This window comes from Magnolia sinica, chromosome 7 (assembly GCF_029962835.1).
Source record: "Magnolia sinica isolate HGM2019 chromosome 7, MsV1, whole genome shotgun sequence".
Taxonomy (NCBI): domain Eukaryota; kingdom Viridiplantae; phylum Streptophyta; class Magnoliopsida; order Magnoliales; family Magnoliaceae; genus Magnolia; species Magnolia sinica.
The window spans coordinates 5,472,778-5,496,860 of NC_080579.1; the positions used below are offsets into that span (position 1 = coordinate 5,472,778).

The 24,083-nt window shown below is 38.8% G+C and overlaps 1 protein-coding gene across 3 annotated transcripts in view; it reads right to left on the minus strand.

Moving 5' to 3' along the window:
• Window positions 1-946: 946 nt before the first annotated feature.
• Window positions 947-24,083, minus strand: part of LOC131250930 (uncharacterized) — a 30,586-nt gene continuing 7,449 nt past the window's right edge. For 2 of the 3 annotated variants that reach the window (XM_058251329.1, XM_058251328.1), the window contains exons 3-6: window positions 21,059-21,232; window positions 20,837-20,923; window positions 20,486-20,557; window positions 9,496-11,871 (exon numbers count right to left, since the gene is read on the minus strand). In XM_058251329.1, the coding sequence (XP_058107312.1) occupies window positions 9,880-11,871; window positions 20,486-20,557; window positions 20,837-20,923; window positions 21,059-21,232 (2,325 nt within the window). In that variant the 3' untranslated portion in view covers window positions 9,496-9,879. Of the gene's footprint in view, window positions 3,314-9,495; window positions 11,872-20,485; window positions 20,558-20,836; window positions 20,924-21,058; window positions 21,233-24,083 lie in introns of those variants that run through there. The other variant, XM_058251330.1, reaches the window with a different exon arrangement.

Genomic DNA, 24,083 nt, shown 5'->3' on the forward strand with positions numbered 1-24,083 from the left:
ACAAGGTGGGGCGTACAAATTAAAACTAGCCCTTTTGGACTGATTTTCAAAGTGAACCGGCATATTTTCAAACAGAGTGAAAGTGTAACATTTACGAAGGTAATTTTCTAAGTGCATGGGTATCATCCATCACATTGCAAGGGTGTTAAAGTTGTAAAACACTTTGGCTGACGTGCTGAGTGAAAGGTTACCTCATGAAATCCATGAGGCACATCAGGTAAACCACATCTTTTTTTTTTGGTCACAAAAATCAGGCTGATTAAATACTTGGGTGGGTCCACTCCATAAAATTATACCTAAAACTCGTTAATTAATGTGGCATGGCCCACCTAAGTTTGTTACAACTGTGATTTTAGGATAATTAGTTCATCCTGTTGAGGAACATGTGATGAACAGATTGGATGACATAAACAACACGGTGGGTGGGCCCTATGTAAAACTAATTGTGGCCGTTCCACCAACATTTTGGATGATCATTACTTTTGGGTTCAATGGGTAAAATAAGCTGCATATCTGATGAATGGGATGGATGGTATGAACAGTAAGCAACCTTACCTTATGCCCGTTGTTTTGTCGACAACAACTAGTAAGCAACCTTACCTTATGCCCGTTGTTTTGTCGACAACAACTAGCTTTTGTTTTTTGTGAAAATCGAGGGTCTGAATTCCCTCCCAGCTTTTTCCCCGTTCTGTGGACGGATTAACCGAATCCCACATTGCTCCTAACATGAGAGTGCAGGGACACAACTCATGCAAATCGCCTTATCATCTCTCCACTTCAATTTTGTAATTCCCGTATATTACTAAGAATCCCTAACCATATATTAGCGAGCTACCAAAGGAAAAGCAGCTCCAGCATGCATTCGACAACACAGACTTCACAAGATCCATGGCATTGGAAAACAGAGAGAGAGAGAGAGAGAGAGAGAGAGAGAGAGAGGGCCATGTATGAAAATAGACCTTTGCATTTACTTCCCAAGCCTTTTTGAATGACCGGATTAGCAACCAAAACATGGGTGATCCGAATCGAAAAAAGAAGTTTAAAAAAAAAAAAAACTACATGTTGAATTTGAACGGTGAGCACCCACGAACCAAAACAATTGTGCCATGCCACCAATCCCTAATACGAAGAGAGAGTGAGAGTGAGAGAGAGAGAGAGAAGAAAGAAAGAGAAAAAAAGCTTATTCTAGGACTGACTAATCATCGTATATATGTTACAGATACTCTTGAGAGAGACTCTTGGTGGTCCTACTACTCTCAAAGAAAGGGGGAAGGGAGAGGGGTGGTAGGGCATCAATCAACCAAGCCACGGATACACAACCAGCCAACCATCAAGAGCCATTCAATGCTGCTACACTGCTGGGAACGAATCTAACATTGCTACACCGTCTAAACTTGACAAGAGCATCTTTTGTTTTCCCAAGCAGAAGATCTGCGTAAATTGCTGTGAGCACCGCCTTTGGATCATTCGGTATCGTAGATAGCGCTTGCATTGCGAACCGATGCGCCTGCTCAAGATCGCCTTGCATGGCAGATATGGATGCAAGGTTTACATAAAGGGCCCCACGCGCCTCCTCAGGCATAATGAACACAATACCTTGAGACTCTTCCTTAGTATTTTTCATGCTGGCAACAGTGGAGCCATTCAACTCCTCACCATCTCCTCCTCCAGCCTTGTCAATTCTCCAATTGTCTCTATCATCGTCACTATAAGGCAATTCAATGTTGTTCCCATCTGACACATAGACTGACAGCTGCTCTGCAGCTTCTTTTGGCCGGTTCAGGCGACACAGAGCCTCTGCTGCATACACATGGCCCAGAAAAATATATATTCTAGAACAATCTGGCAGCTGCAGGAGTGCATTTGCAGCTGATAGCGCTTTCAAAGGGTTTTCCAAGCTCAGCTCCACATATGCTAGGTCTGCTAGAACAGCTTGCTTTATCATATGATTCTCTTTTGTGCACATCTCTTCGTAAGCAGCAACAGAGACTTGCAAGGTGGTGGTGGTGTTTGAGCTCATGCTTCCCTTAGGTTCTTTAGAATCGCCATTTGCGCTTGCCTGAGCAGCAGCAGCTGTAACATTTGATGCTGCCCCGTCTTGTAAATTCTTGTGGTTTGAGTTCTTTTGGCCAACAACAGATGCTGTCTGGGTTGAATCTTCTTCTTCCAACGCAGAAACAGCATAAGCATCTCTCGAAGATTTCAATTCAAGTCCCTTTAGTAGATGCAGCGCATTGAGCAGACACTGCCTAGCATAAGGAATCGAGAGCCTGATTCGATCGTCACCACTTAATAAACCATCCTCCTCTTCCATGAAACCCAGATGTCTATTTCTAGACGCTGGATCTTCAATGACTAGCTGCCGCCATTTCCCATCACCGACAACATGAACTGTAACTTCTCCATTGTTGGTAAAGGCCCCATTATTAGATTTCAAGAGCCCCTTCTCCAGGGCCAATAGACAGCATTCAGCAAGTCGCAGCCACAGCAAGGGCCGGTTGTAGAAAACTGGGCCAGCCTTGTGGAAACAGCGAGCGGCAATTATTGGTTTCCCACAGGACAAATACTGCAAACCGCAGTTGTATACAATGAGGAGTGACTTGTCCTGTGAGAAAGTGGATAGCTTGAGGGGCTTCTCGGATCGAAGTGAGGAGCTGCTCTTCAATGCCTTTGAAAAGAACAAGGTTGACGTGTGGTGTTTCCTTAGCTGATAATATATGCACCCTAGATTGTTGTTGAACATGCTGGGCATACCAGACTCAGTCCGATTACTGGATGTCATTAAGAGCTTTATAGCCTTACGGTGGTTACCACGAGCATACTCTAGCTGGGACTTCAAAAGCAATGCAGTGGAGGAATCTCGACCACGTGCAATGTTCATTGCTAGCTTGACTTCACGTTTTGTCGCTTTCAGGTTCCTAGTGAGCAGCAGTAGACGCACCTTGTAGAGATGCAACTTGAGCTTCAGATCAACAGCAGGAGCAGGGCGTTCTGCTAATGTTCTGGAAATGTCATTTTGGGACGAGGGAGCAGCAGGCCTTGACAAGTTCTGCCCACCAATATCCAATGTCGACAGCAGGTTTTCATAATCTGCCTCATCTGACAGGGTTCTTGCTAATGGGTTATCTGAGGCATTTAAGCCAGAAGCAGAATCTAGATTAGAAGCATCAGGAGCAGCCAAATTACTTGGCGCTGTTGCAGATGCTTTTACGGGTTGGCTTGAAGATTGATATTGTGGGGCTGCATTTCCATTATCGCCTTGACTGATCATGTAACCAACACCAAAAGTTTTTTCCAGGTACTGAATTACATCCTGAAAAACCAAGGAATAACAACAAAAGAGACCATTGTGATACTAGTATCATCAAATTATGAGATAATAAGAAAAATGATACTCAAAAACAAAATCAGTATCTTAGTTTCGCATCCAAATCCAAAACAACAGAATTGCAGAAGATAGGATTCCGCATACCAGGCTTACTCAAAAAGAACAAGTAGCACCAGTAATATAAACTCACATTCAGGCAGATCATAAGAGAATCAATAGACTGTTAGCTAGCCAGAGATAGAGATAACCATAAAACCTCCCCTTCAGCCTCTATGGAGTAAAGAACGCTCTCAGAAGATACAGACACACACATATACATAATTTGTACGGGCAGTTGCAATAGTAATATACATCCATACAAGTTCCCCCGAATCCAACTTCTTTTTACACTCACAAAGAATCTGGACTTTCCTAAAGCATAACTAAAGAAAGAAAGAACTAACACCTAATATATCTGTAACTAACCATGCATGTGACACCATGGGCTGTATATCGTATATACATGTAACAACACGGGCTGCATACACTATACAATGCCATCACATTGACAGTTACAGAAAATTGTGTTTGGCCGAAAATGGAGAGATGGGATCCGATCTTGCATAGTGATAACATGGTTCTCCATTTTGATCAATAGTTCCTCATTCGGATTCTTCAAGAGCTTTTATGGCATCCAAGAAGGCAACCCTACATCTCCCTTGAAGTTCACGATTGTTATCAAAGCTCTTAACAAGATCCTGGAAAGAACTATATTCAGGTATTGACAGGCATGTCAATTGGGAACTCTTCAGCAGTTTACTTGCACCTTCTTTTCTTTTTTTTGAAAGATAACGATTGTATTAAGAAAAAAAGAAAGATACAAAACAAAAGGAGAGAGAGGCTGCTGAGAATGCAAACTCTCTAAACTCCAATGAAACTAAGATCACTAGCCTTCAACGAATCTACATATGTGGCCCATTCTATGATGAGACACTTAGACTTGGAAATAACTACTTCAACTGAATTAAAGTCATCTGAGAATCATCTCCAAGTTCTTTCCGTCCACACGGCCCACCAGATGGCAAGAATTGCCATCCTCCATAACCTGGTCTTCTTCTTGCCTATGATTACCCCATGCCAAGCAAGGAGCAGATGGTCTACTGTTTCTTCATTTCTCATACAACAGAGGCAGATGTTAGCAATCATCATCCCCCTTTTTCTCAGATTATCGATAGTAAGAATGTTCGTACGGTCGAGTAAAATAGAAGACTGTCTTGGCTTCAAATTCTCTCTCCGATGCTATGAGATCATATCTGGCCTGAAGATCAATATGGCCAAAAGCAGAATAGCCGGGATCAATCTAGAGGCTGAAGAAGCCAGAATTTTGGGGGGAGATGGTGGGCTAGGTGGAGGATCTTGCCAATCAAGCTATTTTATAATGTCGTCATGTATTAGAGAACCACTCATTGATGGTTGGCCCTTACCAAATGTTGTCATTTCAAGCATGCAACTTGGAAATGCAAATCCTCCAGGGGGAGGATAAACCTGCCTAAATCAGCTTTAGCTAATATCCCAATATTATCTTCTCTCACTATTCAGATGCCTAGACAAAATTTTTAAAAATGTTGAAATTGATTCAGAAGAGATCCCTTTGGAACAATTGGGAGGGAAGCCACAAATTTCATCGCATTGCATGGTCTTAGGTGTGCACACCTATCAGAGTCAGTCTGGGCATTACTAGATCCCAGATGATGAATGAAGCTCTTGCCCAATGACAGAGTGGTTGTGGCAATTAGGTGACGACAAAGCTCCGATGCTCAGAGGCATCCCAATGAACAAATAGGGACATGAATCCAGGCCAATCAAACTGAGGTTCAGTGATCTGGAAATCCATTTCTAAAAGTTACAGCACTTTCTTTGATCATATCAAAATATGTTGTCAAAAGCGATCGCATAATCGCATAATAAATTGAAACTTGTCGATCTGGTCCATCGGGAACATACCAGCTCTGGAAACGAAGCATACATGGGGTTAATTAGGCAACAGGTCTTACAATAAGAATGCACTTACATGCAATTTTAAAAAATAAATATAAATGTAAATATAAATTAAATTTACCTATACATGATTAATTCTTTAATTTCTTCCAATATCTTATTTATTTCAAATCCTGGAGTACAGAAATTAGATAATAACACCTTATAACATGTACAACAAAATAAAGAAAATGAATAAAATAATAATTCAACAATTTCTTATTTTATATAAAAATCTAATAACATATATTAAAATAAATGTAAATGTAAAAAATTTAAACAAATTAAAAATATTGAAAATAAACAATTATCATACTCATATCTTTCATGATAATAAATTGAATCTCTAATTTACAATAAATATCATAAGCTTGAAAATTTTATAGGCACCTTTTAAGCTTCAAAACTCAGGAAATTTTAATTGAATTTGTTACAATCATACAATTTTAATGAGTCATGCTTTTCCGGTTCCTTTAAAATGATACATGTGTGATGAGCACTTGTAGGATTTAAGTTAGTCTAGTGGGCCACGTTTTTAAATGGTCTGAACTATGTTGGGATGAAAAACATTTAACATAAGGTTTTCAATGGCCCACATAGCCAACTTCATAAATTGGTGACCATTGATGTAGAATGACACTATGGTCTTTGATTATTTATTTAACAAAGAAAAGATGGACCATTCAAATCATAACCATCTTAGAATGTTGGCTACAATGGCAACACATGCTAATACAAAATATGTTATGTAACCATGCTTGTTGATTGTTTTGTTGACCACCCAAAGGTGATCATAAAATAATAAGCACTTGATTAGTGTCCATGAAATGGGTGATGGAGAAAAACTGATAGTCTACATTCAACAGAAAAAAAACTAGTGATTATAAGTTTAGGATTTTTAACTTTAAAAATGGGGCCATCTATGTGGTGGATCATTTTATTAGTACCAGATCAGCAAACAGATTCATCAAGACGTACACTGGGTGAAGTGGCAACTCATCAATCACACAAGTGACATACACGTGTGGAAATATTGACCATCCAAAAGCATGGGTCTGTAATGGACGGAGCATAACCTGAAAACATGCGATTCCAATCGAATTTTGACTAGTGACTACTGACCACTTTAATTTTGATTGCCCATTCAGTAGCATGCGGTTCCATTGCTAGTATGTGATAGAATCATCACCGACTCTACCACATCACTGGTTGTTTCCAAAGTATAATTAGGACACTTTTGTATAAGCAAATTATTTTAATTAGAATAAAACTTTACTTGGGTTGATCTTATCTAAATTAAATTAAAGTTATTATTATTTTATTTAAAGTTTTATTTAGAATATAATCTTGTTTTGATTCTACAAGTAGAGTACACATATCTAACTTTCTAGTCAGAAGAAGGAAAAAAAAAAAAAGTTTCTCTCTTCTTATTCAATATTCACTTTCTTCTTTTTAGTTCTTTGTGTTAGGCTTGTTAGTGTCGGGCTGTTACTATTGTTGAACCTATGAATTTAGTACATGTTTGCAACAATGACATCTTAAGAATGAGTGCACTCTCATTGCATCAATCACGATATTTAAAGCACAGATTACAGTTTGACAACTTTAACAAGTGGTATCCAGTGGAACAATTTCCTAAGAGATTTCGTTTAATTTGGCTCAGCATACATCTGATGGGGTCATGATAGCCACATCAATCAAATCTAACCGTAGGAATCATTTTATACATTAGATTCTAAAATGGTGATCAGACGGATTAGATCTGATCCCCACCATTTATGCTTAATTTGAATAGATCTAACTTGTAATTTAGAAAGTATAGATAGATCTAACAGTTTGATGGCCATAAGGATGAAAGATTAGAATCATACCTACTATACTTTAAATTAGATTTTGAAAGTGTGGATGGTCTGGATCTAAGTGATCCATGCCTACAATATGTGCAAGCCTACTTCAGAAGGGGAGATATGGGTTGATGGAATCCAACTCAAACAAGTGAACTAATGAACCCAATTAATGCATTCATACATACATGCATCTCATGACATTCATGCATTCCTATTTTAATTACAATATGCATGAATGATGATAGGTTCACTCACTGGGCCTAGCCAGCTGACGCTATATTAATGGAAAAACCATACAGATTTAATGAACGGTGAAACAGTTACTTAAGTTTCAGTGCGGGAAGGTGAACCAGTGGAATGGCAGTGGTCATATCTTGAAGACAAGATGAATGTACTAGATCACTAGCATATCTATTTGAAATTTATGTTATCTTCTTTAGTTATGTTTCTGAGTTGATTTTAAAATGAGTAGCTGGAAATTATGAATAATTAAAGTATTTGTTAGTCAATGGTTTAATAAAGCCTCAATAGAGTGGGTTTTGTTATAATGCTTAGCTTTTGAGAATATTATAAAAATGTTGACTGAATGCCTATAAATTATCTTGGTGGTGGATGTATGTGTGTATGATAGAAATAATTGAATATGAGATGTATTACTAGATGTTTGAGATTGTAAACTTAGTGTACATTTTAACTAAGCCTCTAAAAAACAATATGAAGAAATAGTTTTAGTACACTTAGTGTACAAGCCATGTGTCGTAACTCAGATCTAAAGGTGCACACTTAGTATCTGAATTTCAGAGCATGACAGCATGAGAGCTTGACATTTGGCTTATGATTAATAGTATTCTAATTTGGACCATTTATTTTGACTACTTTTATGCCACTTGTGCATTACTGAAAGGCCTGTTTAATTTTCCAAATCCACCCTAAGTAAATACCTTGTAAATAGGTAACGGCTATTTCCTTAAACAAGGTAATGATTATTTCTTAAGTAATTACCACGTGGTTCCAACACTTGATTTGATGGCCTTAGTTTTTTAACATGGATACCAATGGGGTGATAAATATTTGTGATGCCCACTGTTATGTATGTGGTTTATCCACACTATCCATCCGTTATGCCACCTAAATTTAGGGCATGAGCCAAAAACTAAGACAAATCCAAAGCTCAAGTAGACCGCACCACAGGAAAAAGAAAATTGAAAACCTACAATTAAAAACTTCTCGAGGCCACTGTTTCATTTGGTGTGGGCCACTTGTGTGTTTAATCTGCCTCTCTTGAGTGTTGGATCTGCTTCATTTTTCGGCTCACCCCTCTAAACATTCTAATAAAATGGATTTTATATGTCATATATAACAAGGTGGGGCGTACAAATTAAAACTAGCCCTTTTGGACTGATTTTCAAAGTGAACCGGCATATTTTCAAACAGAGTGAAAGTGTAACATTTACGAAGGTAATTTTCTGAGTGCATGGGTATCATCCATCACATTGCAAGGGTGTTAAAGTCGTAAAACACTTTGGCTGACGTGCTGAGTGAAAGGTTACCTCATGAAATCCATGAGGCACATCAGGTAAACCACATCTTTTTTTTTTTGGTCACAAAAATCAGGCTGATTAAATACTTGGGTGGGTCCACTCCATAAAATTATACCTAAAACTCGTTAATTAATGTGGCATGGCCCACCTAAGTTCGTTACAACTGTGATTTTAGGATAATTAGTTCATCCTGTTGAGGAACATGTGATGAACAGATTGGATGACATAAACAACACGGTGGGTGGGCCCTATGTAAAACTAATTGTGGCCGTTCCACCAACATTTTGGATGATCATTACTTTTGGGTTCAATGGGTAAAATAAGCTGCATATCTGATGAATGGGATGGATGGTATGAACAGTAAGCAACCTTACCTTATGCCCGTTGTTTTGTCGACAACAACTAGTAAGCAACCTTACCTTATGCCCGTTGTTTTGTCGACAACAACTAGCTTTTGTTTTTTGTGAAAATCGAGGGTCTGAATTCCCTCCCAGCTTTTTCCCCGTTCTGTGGACGGATTAACCGAATCCCACATTGCTCCTAACAAGAGAGTGCAGGGACACAACTCATGCAAATCGCCTTATCATCTCTCCACTTCAATTTTGTAATTCCCGTATATTACTAAGAATCCCTAACCATATATTAGCGAGCTACCAAAGGAAAAGCAGCTCCAGCATGCATTCGACAACACAGACTTCACAAGATCCATAGCATTGGAAAACAGAGAGAGAGAGAGAGAGAGAGAGAGAGAGAGAGGGCCATGTATGAAAATAGACCTTTGCATTTACTTCCCAAGCCTTTTTGAATGACCGGATTAGCAACCAAAACATGGGTGATCCGAATCGAAAAAAGAAGTTTAAAAAAAAAAAAAACTACATGTTGAATTTGAACGGTGGGCACCCACGAACCAAAACAATTGTGCCATGCCACCAATCCCTAATACGAAGAGAGAGTGAGAGTGAGAGAGAGAGAGAGAAGAAAGAAAGAGAAAAAAAGCTTATTCTAGGACTGACTAATCATCGTATATATGTTACAGATACTCTTGAGAGAGACTCTTGGTGGTCCTACTACTCTCAAAGAAAGGGGGAAGGGAGAGGGGTGGTGGGGCATCAATCAACCAAGCCACGGATACACAACCAGCCAACCATCAAGAGCCATTCAATGCTGCTACACTGCTGGGAACGAATCTAACATTGCTACACCGTCTAAACTTGACAAGAGCATCTTTTGTTTTCCCAAGCAGAAGATCTGCGTAAATTGCTGTGAGCACCGCCTTTGGATCATTCGGTATCGTAGATAGCGCTTGCATTGCGAACCGATGCGCCTGCTCAAGATCGCCTTGCATGGCAGATATGGATGCAAGGTTTACATAAAGGGCCCCACGCGCCTCCTCAGGCATAATGAACACAATACCTTGAGACTCTTCCTTAGTATTTTTCATGCTGGCAACAGTGGAGCCATTCAACTCCTCACCATCTCCTCCTCCAGCCTTGTCAATTCTCCAATTGTCTCTATCATCGTCACTATAAGGCAATTCAATGTTGTTCCCATCTGACACATAGACTGACAGCTGCTCTGCAGCTTCTTTTGGCCGGTTCAGGCGACACAGAGCCTCTGCTGCATACACATGGCCCAGAAAAATATATATTCTAGAACAATCTGGCAGCTGCAGGAGTGCATTTGCAGCTGATAGCGCTTTCAAAGGGTTTTCCAAGCTCAGCTCCACATATGCTAGGTCTGCTAGAACAGCTTGCTTTATCATATGATTCTCTTTTGTGCACATCTCTTCGTAAGCAGCAACAGAGACTTGCAAGGTGGTGGTGGTGTTTGAGCTCATGCTTCCCTTAGGTTCTTTAGAATCGCCATTTGCGCTTGCCTGAGCAGAAGCAGCTGTAACATTTGATGCTGCCTTCAAATCCCCGCCTTGTAAATTCTTGTGGTTTGAGTTCTTTTGGCCAACAACAGATGCTGTCTGGGTTGAATCTTCTTCTTCCAACGCAGAAACAGCATAAGCATCTCTCGAAGATTTCAATTCAAGTCCCTTTAGTAGATGCAGCGCATTGAGCAGACACTGCCTAGCATAAGGAATCGAGAGCCTGATTCGATCGTCACCACTTAATAAACCATCCTCCTCTTCCATGAAACCCAGATGTCTATTTCTAGACGCTGGATCTTCAATGACTAGCTGCCGCCATTTCCCATCACCGACAACATGAACTGTAACTTCTCCATTGTTGGTAAAGGCCCCATTATTAGATTTCAAGAGCCCCTTCTCCAGGGCCAATAGACAGCATTCAGCAAGTCGCAGCCACAGCAAGGGCCGGTTGTAGAAAACTGGGCCAGCCTTGTGGAAACAGCGAGCGGCAATTATCGGTTTCCCACAGGACAAATACTGCAAACCGCAGTTGTATACAATGAGGAGTGACTTGTCCTGTGAGAAAGTGGATAGCTTGAGGGGCTTCTCGGATCGAAGTGAGGAGCTGCTCTTCAATGCCTTTGAAAAGAACAAGGTTGACGTGTGGTGTTTCCTTAGCTGATAATATATGCACCCTAGATTGTTGTTGAACATGCTGGGCATACCAGACTCAGTCCGATTACTGGATGTCATTAAGAGCTTTATAGCCTTACGGTGGTTACCACGAGCATACTCTAGCTGGGACTTCAAAAGCAATGCAGTGGAGGAATCTCGACCACGTGCAATGTTCATTGCTAGCTTGACTTCACGTTTTGTCGCTTTCAGGTTCCTAGTGAGCAGCAGTAGACGCACCTTGTAGAGATGCAACTTGAGCTTCAGATCAACAGCAGGAGCAGGGCGTTCTGCTAATGTTCTGGAAAGGTCATTTTGGGACGAGAGAGCAGCAGGCCTTGACAAGTTCTGCCCACCAATATCCAATGTCGACAGCAGGTTTTCATAATCTGCCTCATCTGACAGGGTTCTTGCTAATGGGTTATCTGAGGCATTTAAGCCAGAAGCAGAATCTGGATTAGAAGCATCAGGAGCAGCCAAATTACTTGGCGCTGTTGCAGATGCTTTTACAGGTTGGCTTGAAGATTGATATTGTTGGGCTGCATTTCCATTATCACCTTGACTGATCATGTAACCAACACCAAAAGTTTTTTCCAGGTACTGAATTACATCCTGAAAAACCAAGGAATAACGACAAATGAGACCATTGTGATACTAGTATCATAAAATTATGAGACAATAAGAAAAATGATACTCAAAAATAAAATCAGTATCTTAGTTTCGCATCCAAATCCAAAACAACAGAATTGCAGATGATACGATTCCGCATACCAGGCTTACTCAAAAAGAAAAAGTAGCACCAGTAACATAAACTCACATTCAGGCAGATCATAAGAGAATCAATAGACTGTTAGCTAGCCAGAGATAGAGATAACCATAAAACCTTCCCTTCAGCCTCTATGGAGTAAAGAACGCTCTCAGAAGATACAGACACACACATATACATAATTTGTACGGGCAGTTGCCATAGTAATATACATCCATACAAGTTCCCCTGAATCCAACTTCTTTTTACACTCACAAAGAAACTGGACTTTCCTAAAGCATAACTAAAGAAAGAAAAAACTAACACCTAATATATCTGTAACTAACCATGCATGTGACACCATGGGCTGTATACCGTATATACATGTAACAACACGGGCTGCATACACTATACAATGCCATCACATTGACAGTTACAGAAAATTGTGTTTGGCCGAAAATAGAGAAATGGGATCAGATCTTGCATAGTGATAACATGGTTCTCCATTTTGATCAATAGTTCCTCATTCGGATTCTTCAAGAGCTTTTATGGCATCCAAGAAGGCAACCCTACATCTCCCTTGATGTTCACAATTGTTATCGAAGCTCTTAACAAGATCCTGGAAAGAACTATATTCGGGTATTGACAGGCATGTCAATTGGGAACTCTTCAGCAGTTTACTTGCACCTTTTTTTCTTTTTTGTGAAAGATAACGATTGTATTAAGAAAAAAAGAAAGATACAAAACAAAAGGGGAGAGAGGCTGCTGAGAATGCAAACTCTCTAAACTCCAATGACACTAAGATCACTAGCCTTCAACGAATCTACATATGTGGCCCATTCTATGATGAGACACTTAGACTTGGAAATAACTACTTCAACTGAATTAAAGTCATCTGAGAATCATCTCCCATTTCTTTCCGTCCACACGGCCCACCAGATGGCAAGAATTGCCATCCTCCATAACCTGGTCTTCTTCTTGCCTATGATTACCCCATGCCAAGCAAGAAGGAGATGGTCTACTGTTTCTTCATTTCTCATACAACAGAGGCAGATGTTAGCAATCATCATCCCCCTTTTTCTCAGATTATCGATAGTAAGAATCTTCGTACGAGTAAAATAGAAGAGTGTCTTGGCTTCAAATTCTCTCTCCGATGCTATGAGATCATATCTGGCCTGAAGATCAATATGGCCAAAAGCAGAATAGCCGTGATCAATCTAGAGGCCAAAGAAGCCAGAATTTTGGGGGAGATGGTGGGCCAGGTGGAGGATCTTGCCAATCAAGCTATTTTATAATGTCATCATGTATTAGAGAACCACTCATTGATGGTTGGCCCTTACCAAATGTTGTCATTTCAAGCATGCAACTTGGAAATGCAAATTCTCCAGGGGGAGGATAAACCTGCCTAAAGCAGCTTTAGCTAATATCCCAATATTATCTTCTCTCACTATTCAGATGCCTAGACAAAATTTTTTTTAAAATGTTGAAATTGATTCAGAAGAGATCCCTTTGGAACAATTGGGAGGGAAGCCACAAATTCATCGCATTGCATGGTCTTAGGTGTGCACGCCTATCAGAGTCAGTCTGGGTATTACTAGATCCCGGATGATGAATGAAGCTCTTGCCCAATGACAGAGTGGTTGTGGCAATTGGGTGACGACAAAGCTCCGATGCTCAGAGGCATCCCAATGAACAAATAGGGACATGAATCCAAGCCAATCAAACTGAGGTTCAATGATCTGGAAATCCATTTCTAAAAGTTACAGCACTTTCTTTGATCATATCAAAATATGTTGTCAAAAGTGATCGCATAATCGCATAATGCCATCCATATGGCATATGCCATAGATAGTACGCGATCGCATATCGCATAAGGCAATCGCATATGTGATTATGTGATCACATAATGGCATATGCAATCGCATACTTTTCCATTTTTTCGATTTTCTTAAATTTTGCAAAAAAAAATAATAATAATAATTTGCAATCGCTTATGCAATTGGGCGATCAAATAAGCAAACAGGCATAAGCAATCACACATGATCACTTATGCCATTTGACAACATTGTATCAGATGCCTAAACAGTCCACAAGGATTGGGTTTTGGCAGGATTGTTGATGCTCAGAAACTCCTCTTTTGTTTCCTTTTCTATTTCAGATCTCTATAGACAGATGGTGTACTGAGTTTGTCAAAATCCTACTATTTAGTATTTACAATATAGGATTCGAATCTTAAGCAAAATGATTTGAATCCCACCTTGAATCCCTTCTTATATATTGCGATTCTATGATTTGAATCGTACGATTTATGATTTGAATCCTGATTTGCAGTTCAAATTATTCTTGTTCTCTTCTATTTTAAGCTTCAATTTGCTTTCATTTTATGTTTTCAAATTGGTGGGGGCTTTAAGAAGCATTTAGAAAAGGTAAATTATTTTATTTGTTCTATATAGGAGATTAAATGCTATCTCTTTAACGTTAAATCATAGTTTTTTTTAATGATTTCTTACTCCTTAACTGGTCAAAACAACAAATTGATGTCTGACTTATCTGATATGTTTTTCATGGACGGTTACGATCATGTTGACTTATATTGTGAATGATGTTTAGAAATCAAAATATCTTTTTTCGTCGGTCTATAATATCAATTGCCACTTTTCCAAAGTGATTCAACATTTAAGGAACAAGAATATAAATTACTAAAGGATCCTTGTGTGGTTTGAAGGAAAGTTTCTTGAAATACAAAAATAAAGGAAAAATAAGAATCCTATAGCACTTCATGACATGGTATTGCTTGGTGCATATTGATGGCAAAAGGATGATTGATGGGTTTTATTTTTTTCTGATTTATTTATATTTTTCATATTCTTTCATTTTTATAAGAAAATTATTTAATTAAAAAAAAAAAAATCTTATGATTTGCGATATGATTCAACCACTATTACGATTTGCAATCGTAGCACTATCGAAAAGACTCGCATAGAGTGTGAGTTATGCGGGTTTTTAAGTGTCAGTGGCATTGCATAGAAAAAGCAACACTTTACACATACACGGAGATTAAATGTCAAAGCGTGTCCTAATATTACCCTAGAAATCCGAAGGAAAATCATGCAATACACGAATAAACAATAAAAAAAAGTCACAATAATGTCGTACTTCAAGAAGAGTTTATGGATCAAGAAGCATATGACAATATAGATGCAGTTAATGTAGGTGAACATACCCCCATCCCCCACCCCGAGGCCGATCTAGACCACTAGCCTCTAAAAGAGCTCGTGGGCATGAGCCCGTGGATAGGTGTTGCAGACCACATACCAAGGATGGGGTCGACCAAAGGGGTCGGGGCAAAGGATATGCTCAAACCACATTAGAAAACCAATACAAGCAAAAGGAAGGAAAACCACAATTCAATATATTGCTACGTGGTTATATCAAGTCGGTGTTGCGTTGTTAAGTTGGAAAGCTTCAAAGTTATGGTTGAGGCAATAAATCAATTTGGACCAAGGCTCAGTGTTTTAAATAGCGGTAGCGTGTTGCGTTGCGTTCAACCCTCCGTAGCGTGTAGCGTAAGCTACACAATACTTCTATTTTTTAATTTAAAATACATATATATATATATATGATAAATATTAAATAGTAAGAAAAAAGCAAAATATATAAATGTCACATTCTTCAAAATAAAAATCCTAAAGTTAAGAGCATTAAGTACAATACAAGTATAAAGAACATAAAACCGACAGTAACGGGCATTTTAAAAGGGGAAAATTGACAAAAAAACTGAAAATACCAAGTTATTTTGTCTCCACATCGAAAAAAATTCAAAAAAAGGTACACTTCTTTTTCTTTCTTTTTTTTTTTGTCTACACAGCCGATTGGTTTGCGTCTGGAAGCAGTTTTTCGAACTCAAGATTAAAGAGAGGGGAAAGGAGCAATGTCAACACAGTCGGTTCACGTCTGGAAGCATATTTTCGATCTCGAGATTGAAGAGTGGGGGGAAGAGCAACGTCGGAAGCTTCGGTTTGGGCCTAGAAGTTGATTTTCGATTTCAAGATCGAAGGGTGGGGAGAGGAGCAGCGTCAGCTAGCTGCGTGGGTTGCGTCGGTTTTGGGCTGGAAGCCCTTTCGAATAGGGTTTTTTTTTTTTAACTTTAGTTGCTGGTTGTAGTGTGAGTTCACCACTGTTTAACATGGTGAAAAAAAAAAAACACATTACAGGTAGCGCACGCTACCTGCGCTACACACTACGAAGTCGTAGCGTATGCTATGACCCCTGTAGCGTGCCCCTATAGCGCACGCTACAGGGGATATACACTATCTGCTACGCTACGTAGCGATTTTGCTACGCTACCGCAACGCTACACACGCTACCGAAAACACTGCCGAGGCTTAAGCTTCCATATCACCAAGTGATGGAGACATGGCTTGAAACTGAAGTTGAATATACAAGAAGTTTCATAGTTGAATGTACAAAATAGTGGAAAACCTAGGTTGTACTCTCATGGCTAATGAATGGACTGATAAATCCGAGCGGACTCTAATAAACTTACTATTGAATCATCCAACTAGGACAATATTCTTAAAGTCCGTGGATGCATCGGGCCATCCACATACGGCCAATTATTTGTTTAAATTATTAGTTAGTGTAGTTGAGGAACTAGAAGAGGAATACATTGTCTAGGTAATCATGAACAACGCAACCTCATATATTGTCGTCAGTCGTCTTATAGAGAAGAGGTCTCGTTTATTTTGGACCACTTGTGCAGCACATTGTGCGGATCTTATGCTTAAAAACATAGGTAATACTTAAAAGTGACTGCAAGAGCTAAAAGAATCACGGTCTTTACGTACAAATATGCCCTTGTTCTCTATCATATGAGTAAACACATTGGGTGTAATTTACAACACCTAGTTGTCACACATTTCGCTATAGCTTTCTTAATAATATAAAGATTGAATTCAAAGAAATCCAAACTTAAAAGCTTTGTAGTATCGACCAATTGGACTAACGGAACTTGGTCAAAGAAGGCCAAAGGGAAGCTAATCCAACACACCATCCTTTAATAATCTTTTTGGACACAAGTGTTAAAGGCACTAAAAGTGTCAAAACCCTTAGTGACTATGTTGCGATTGGTGAACGGAGATGAGAACCAACTAATGAGTTACATCTATGATGCCATGAAGAGGGCTAGAAATAAAATCATAAACCACTTTAACTATAGAGAGTGTGATTACAGGCCCATTTTAGATATTATAGATAAAAGATTGGGCAATCAAATATCATCAACATTGTATTTAGCTGCCTACATCCTTAACCTGATTGTATTTTTCGTATCCACTGATCCAACAATGGCAAAAGCAGTGCATATGGTTAGCTTTCTTGATGTGTTGGAAAGAATAGTTCTAGATAAAAAAGAACATTACAGGATATCAGCTCTACTAAACTTTTATACGAAGAGTGAGGGTATATTCTCAAGAGATATAGTCACCAAGCACAGGACAATGCAATTGCCAAGTATGAAGGTCTTATTGAGTATGTTTCAGTAACTTAGAAATAGTTTCTTATAATCTACACAATCATAACCTACTTAAAATTGTTCTTTCAGCTGACTGGTGGGCTTTCGATAGAGTGGACCCGAACAAGAAGGATTTAGCACTAAAGAAGCTGACCATGAAGATTCTTAGACTTACGTGTTCTGTTAGTGGTTACAAACGCAACTGGAGCATACTCGAGGTGGCAAGTTTGGCAACTCACTCGTTAATGTTACAACTCCATGGAAAATTTTAGAGTGGGGAGTTCAAAGTTAAAACTAAGCTAATGCAAATTCACACCAAAAGAAGGTATCATCTTGAATAAAAGAAGCTTAACTACTTGGTCTTCGTCCAATATAACTAGAAGTTGCAAGAACGATTCCAGGCTAGGCAAGAAAAGCCTAATTTCTATGATCCTATCAACCTAGATGATTTGGATGCAGATAATAAGTGGCTCGTAGAGACAAAAGACTCGGTCTTTGCTTCCGAGGAGTTAACATGAGCCCAAGTCAATGATGCCACATTTGAATCGACACTTGAAGAAGGTACTTCCACTCAGAGGGGGGTAGACAAGATTGAGGAAGTAGAAAAAGGAGATATTCAAGATCAACCATTGAATGTCGATGAAGTGCTAGTGCATACGGATGATGAGGAAACAGAAGAAGACAAAGATCAGTCGAAGAAGGAAACGACTCTAATGATGACGATGGTCAGATGCAACAATGGCAACTAGATAAATGTATATAGTGGTAATCTATTAGTATGTTTATTTTTAATGATTCATTACTTTGTAAGTATTGTATTTGTACATTAAGTTGTAAGTTGCAAGTACTAAGTTGTAAATTGAAACTTAAAAGTTCTATTATCAGTGAAATTTTTATGTTAGAAGTGCTTCATAATTAAATAGCTTATGAATTGTATTTGTACATTAAATAGTTTGTTGATTGTTTTGTTAAACAGATTGTTGGTGTACTTCATTGTCTAGTTGATTTTATTTCTCTCAAATGAACCTGAAATAAGTAAATATGTTATCTAATCACTTGGGGAAGTTTTTCCTAAATTTTTTTTATTATGTTTTACATTTTTAAAATTTTTCCCTTATTTTTCATTTTTTATAATGTTTTGAATATATATATGTGTGTGTGCATGTGTGTGTGTGTGTGTAGTCACATACGAGATATGCGGCTGTATGTGTGTGTGTGTGTGTGTGTGTGTAGTCACATATGAGATATGCGGCTGCACGCAATCGCATATGCGATTTGACAACATTGTATTTAAGGGCTTTTATTTCATGAATAGGGTTTTGGGGGTGAGAAAAGGTGGATGGATATGATTGGAGAAGGAAAAAAAAAATGGAACTAGGGTTCTGATGGGTATGGTTGCTAGGGTTTAGGGTATAGGAGGGTAACACTAGGGTTTGAAGCCTTTCTTCCTCTTTCTTTTGTTTTATTCTTTTTTCTTCTTCTTCTTCTTTTTTTAGAATTCTTCTTCTTCTTCTTTTTTAGAAGAGGAAAGAAACTCCCAAGTTCCCAAGGATGGAACTTGCTTTGGTACAAACTAGTGCAACTGGCTTGCTTACATATGGGTATGGGATGAACCCTATTACCCCTCTAGTTGACTACAAGAAATCATTTGCACACACCCTTGCTTCTTCTACCAAGCACACAAGAAAAAAAAATTCAAAGAAAATAGCATCTTTTATTTCCAATAACCAAGAAGATAGTGGCACACATCCAAGAGGAGAGCTTTAACAGAGAGGGAAAAATAATAACGCTATGGGAAATACCCAAAATGCCTTCATATGTGAGCTACTTCACACACATACCCTTAAGCAAGCAAACAAAGAAAAAGGAAAGGGCAACTATTTCAATGTCAAACAGCCCTCACTTTTTTCATGCTTTATAAACTCACGACTAGGAGACAGGACCAACTCACAATGTGCACCAAGCATGGTTGAGAATACCAGTTTCGGTCCCTAACTTTCCAGGACTGAAACTGACCAGTCCGAAATGGGTTTATAAACTCGCAATTAGGACTAACTTGCATCACAAAGTGTACCAAGCATGGTTGAGAATACCAGTTTCAGCCCCTGACTTTCCAGGACTGAAACTGACCAGTCCGAATTGGGGCAAGTAGGGGAAGCAAAACAAGAAAATATTAAAAGATAAATATATTTTAAAGTAATAATAGAAAATAATTATATTTTTTTAACATAAAATAATAATATATTTAAAACCAACATTCACACAACAAAGGGCAACAACCATACTTTACAAAGTGGACGGCAACATACAACCCAAAATCTATTCTCTCCTCCCAAGACTTGTAAATGAAAAAACAGTGAGGAAGATGGGCTTTGAGGGGGGGAAACCCTACATTTTACATACTTATCAAAGAAGTTGCATGGTGTGACTCATCACAACTCAGTGCAAATCGATTACAAATTGGTGTGACTTGGGGATAAGTTGGACCGAATGAGAGATCTTTTACATTTCAGGCCACCGTCTCATCCAAGTGAATGACAAAACTGATACGACTCGGACAAAACCAAGTCATATAGGACATCTTTTAAACCATGGTACCACGCATTCCACAAGATGGTAGGAAAGGCTCACCAGCCAGATACTGGCAAGGAAAAAATAATATGGAACTAGAACAGTAATAGACTGCATAAATATCCCTAACTGTCCATACTTATACCCATAAGCTGATGTACAATTAGAGATTAGAAGCTTACAGGTAGTCTGAATCAGAATAATAATTTTGCTCCTACAAAATCATAATAAGATTATAGAATCAATTTGACATTTTTTAGTAGTTTGACTGCAGATTTATCAACTTCTCAACGTGCATCTATTATAACTAGTGCATTTTTCATAGCAAAGCTTCATGGTAGAATATAAACATTTGCTGAGGCTGAAAAAATATACATAGATTTCGGATTAGAACTTACCGCAGCTTTGGATGCATCATGGGAGGCTAATGCAACATCCAATAGGAGAAGGCATATATGAAGGGCTATTGTCTGCAAAAGAAATGAATATTAGTTGAAAACAGCTTACAACCTTCAAAACAATCAAGGCATCGATTTGGTAGATGCCTAAAAATGATTTCATTCATTTTAGTTGACAGTGATTTTGAATTAGAGGTCTTGATTTCTAAGACATAATGGGTTCACATTAATAGTAATTATGCATTAGAAATCTTAATCTCTAATACATAATTACTGCGAACTAAAATGAGATGAAGTAATTTATAGGCATCTACCAAACAGGGCCTAAGTAGTCAATAAAAAATGATATACCTCGTCAATGGGTTCAATGTTTTGGTACAATGGTTCCAGAGTAGACAGTGCATTCTCGTATTCATGGAGTTCAAACAAGACAACTGCCTGTATAAGAAAGGCATAATGAATGTCACATCATTAACAAGTGAATTAGAACAACATAAAAGTCCCTTAAAATTAAGGAAAGGAAGAAAGCTTGGAATAAATGCTCAACTAATTTCTGAGGTCATGAGAACATACAGTGTTTAGCCTGGCTACAGTTGTATCAAATTCATCTGTATATGTAGCATTTCCTGTGGAAAATTGATGTCCAGTGCTAGCACCACCTTTAGATCCTGAGATAACACTGCTACCAAGGTTGCTAGCAACCTCCGCCTGTTCTCCTGATGCACGAGCAGGGTCTTTGCTTCTCTTCTGAGAACACCCATTAGAGGGAAGGTCAAAAAGGAAATAATAAACAAATGAAACCAGAATATACACGTCTCACAAATAAATCATGTAAAGCTTTAATCTAACAGCAAAAATGCATGGAAGCAACAGATTAAAACACGGGTATCTTCTTTTCCACTGTTCTATAGGCATCTAGGAGTAAGGGAAACAGGGGTGTCTTCTTTTCCATTGTTCTATAGGCATCTAGGAGTAAGGGAAACAGGGGTGTCTTCTTTTCCATTGTTCTATACGCATCAAGGAGTAAGGGACTCAACATAGGTTTATTCTGAGATGACAACTGTAGTTACGACTTACAAGATGCATTTCCATAATCAGCACATCAAATTTTCCCTTCTCAATGGCAAGGTGTTCCATAACCGTAACGTTGGCCATAACAGCCACTGCTGTTACCATTATGATGCAGGCTGTTACGGCCTTTTTTTATATTTTTGGAAAAACCAGTTTCGAGATTGTTACGAGCATTATGGACCGCTACAGGCATTACGGGCAATTTTTTCCTGTAACAGCTGTTTCGGCCCTGTAATGCATGACAGTTAAGTTCTGTTACCGTTATGTAGCCATTTTTCTATACCATGACTGCCACCACACCAAGGGGTTATTGAAGTTGATATTTGGTGGTAGTAGAGGTAACCTTGTTCAAGTGGCACTTGGAGTTTTATCATTTTCAGTGGGGAACTAGTAACATTCAGTGGCATATGGGTCGGAAGGGACCAAAAAAAAAAGCAACTGTGACTGAAGACTGGGCTTTGTAGACAAGGATCAGGCTTCTTCTCGAGGTTCTTAGGGTTGTACCTAAGAATCAAAACTATAGTTACACAAAGCATGAAGGTAAGTGGAAACAAATTTGGCTGCAGGAGCTGGGAAACCTCTGTTTCAAAATTTAGCAAGTGCAAATAGCAAAGACACAAGAACAGGTGCGCGAGCTCAAAGTGCAATTCAAAGTGGGATCAGCACCTAGGTTGAAGGTTCATGGAACTAAATTTTAGCAAGTGCAAATAGCAAAGACGCGAGAACAGGTGCGCGAGCTCGAAGTGCAATTCAAAGTGGGATCAGCACCTAGGTTGAAGGTTCATGGAACTAAGATAAACACTCAGTTTTGAGGTGCAGTCGTGGTGCAACCCGATTATCAAGTCAATGAGATCTTGACACCCAGATTGCAAGAAATGGAGAAGAGTACTACACCAACAACAAAATGGAGTAGAGAGGAAGAAATGATTTTATTGTCTTACAAACCCTCATAAATAATAAAGATTTGCATCTTTATTTAGATATGCATCTTTGAGCACCATATTTCTCTTCCCCTGCGCTTTTGCGGGTGCCAACTTGTTTGTTGTAACTTTAAAGTTCTTTGTGGATCCTAAAACATTTGTCCCATTTTTTATTCTACAATCTTTTGCAAAGGTGCTTCAATTTGAGTCTTGAGACTTATTTTTATATTTATCAATGCGACTGTCACTATCAATGGACCCAGCAATAGATCTATTTCTGAATTGAGTATAGGTCCAGTGTTAATGTTTATGTATCGATCACTTCAGATGTCAACTTTTCTTTTGACTCTATGGATCTCTTCATCATTTCCGGAATTTCTATTTCAATTTCAGGTTCGTTGTCACATTCCAAGAATCCAATCATTAGTATTTTGATAAGTTGGGACCTCTTGTTGTTGATTAGGACACTGGTGGAGGCCTTTCTCTATGCGTTCACATGCTCCAACTTCAGCCTCTGGATTGCCTTCATGTCGGAGCTCTCTCACTTGATTAGTAAGATTGCCTATCACATGTGTGAGTTGATCTACCTGCTCAGTGAGTACATGGATCGATTGAATTACTTTTAGGAACTCTTCTCATGTCGCCACCTTCAAAGCCATTAGGAGATTATGTCGGCAGTTCCCCAAATGATCACCCGCTCTGACACCAAAATGGTGTAACCCAATTATCGAGTCAATGAGATCTCGACACCCGAATCATAAGAAACGGACAAGAGTATACCCACAAGAATAATGAAGTAGAGAGGGATAAAAAATTTTAGTGACCTCGAACTGCACTAACAAAACTTAAGAAACTCACATTTAGAAATTTTTGGAACGACTGCCTCTTACAGTTTCAGCAGGTTTTGATTCCGTGAATATGCCCAGTCAACTCGTTCAGTTTACATAATTGCGTTCCGTTCAGAAAATAAATGGGGCTTAAGCAAGACCATTTAGCCGGGGACTCAACCACCAGCTCTGTGGTATCATTCCACACAACTAGTACCGCTACCACTCGATGAATGGATTAATAGAGTGACTGGAGTTAGACTCTCTTGCTTGGCTATCAAAACATGAGCCAAACAAGTAGCAAAAACACATCAAACAGAGAAGTACGCCCAATTCACTAGGTTCTACTACCTCTGCAGGGCTTATTCATACTCAACAAAAAAGTTTCATCTGTACTCGAACTAAATGCTAGCTATATGCTTAATAAGTTCAAGTCACCTAAATGAATAAAGGGTTTTAGTGGACACAGTGGCAGTTGCTTTACATTTGTCAACTACATGCATAGTGTTACAGTGCATGTGGTACAGATAAACCTTTCACCAAACAATATACTCCAAATTTCAGACAACGGAATTCGAGCAAGTTCATTCCTCTCTGACCACAGGGAAGATCTCTCATATCATAAGGAGGCTAATCAAGTAAATAAAATTTTTGAGCAAGCTGCAGCTTCACTGAAAACTGATAACCTAACTGTACTTTCCATATGAGTAACGAATTATCTTCAGCTGGGTTCTCAATTCTCATCTTTAGGTTTTTTTTTTAAAAAAAAAAAAATTCCTT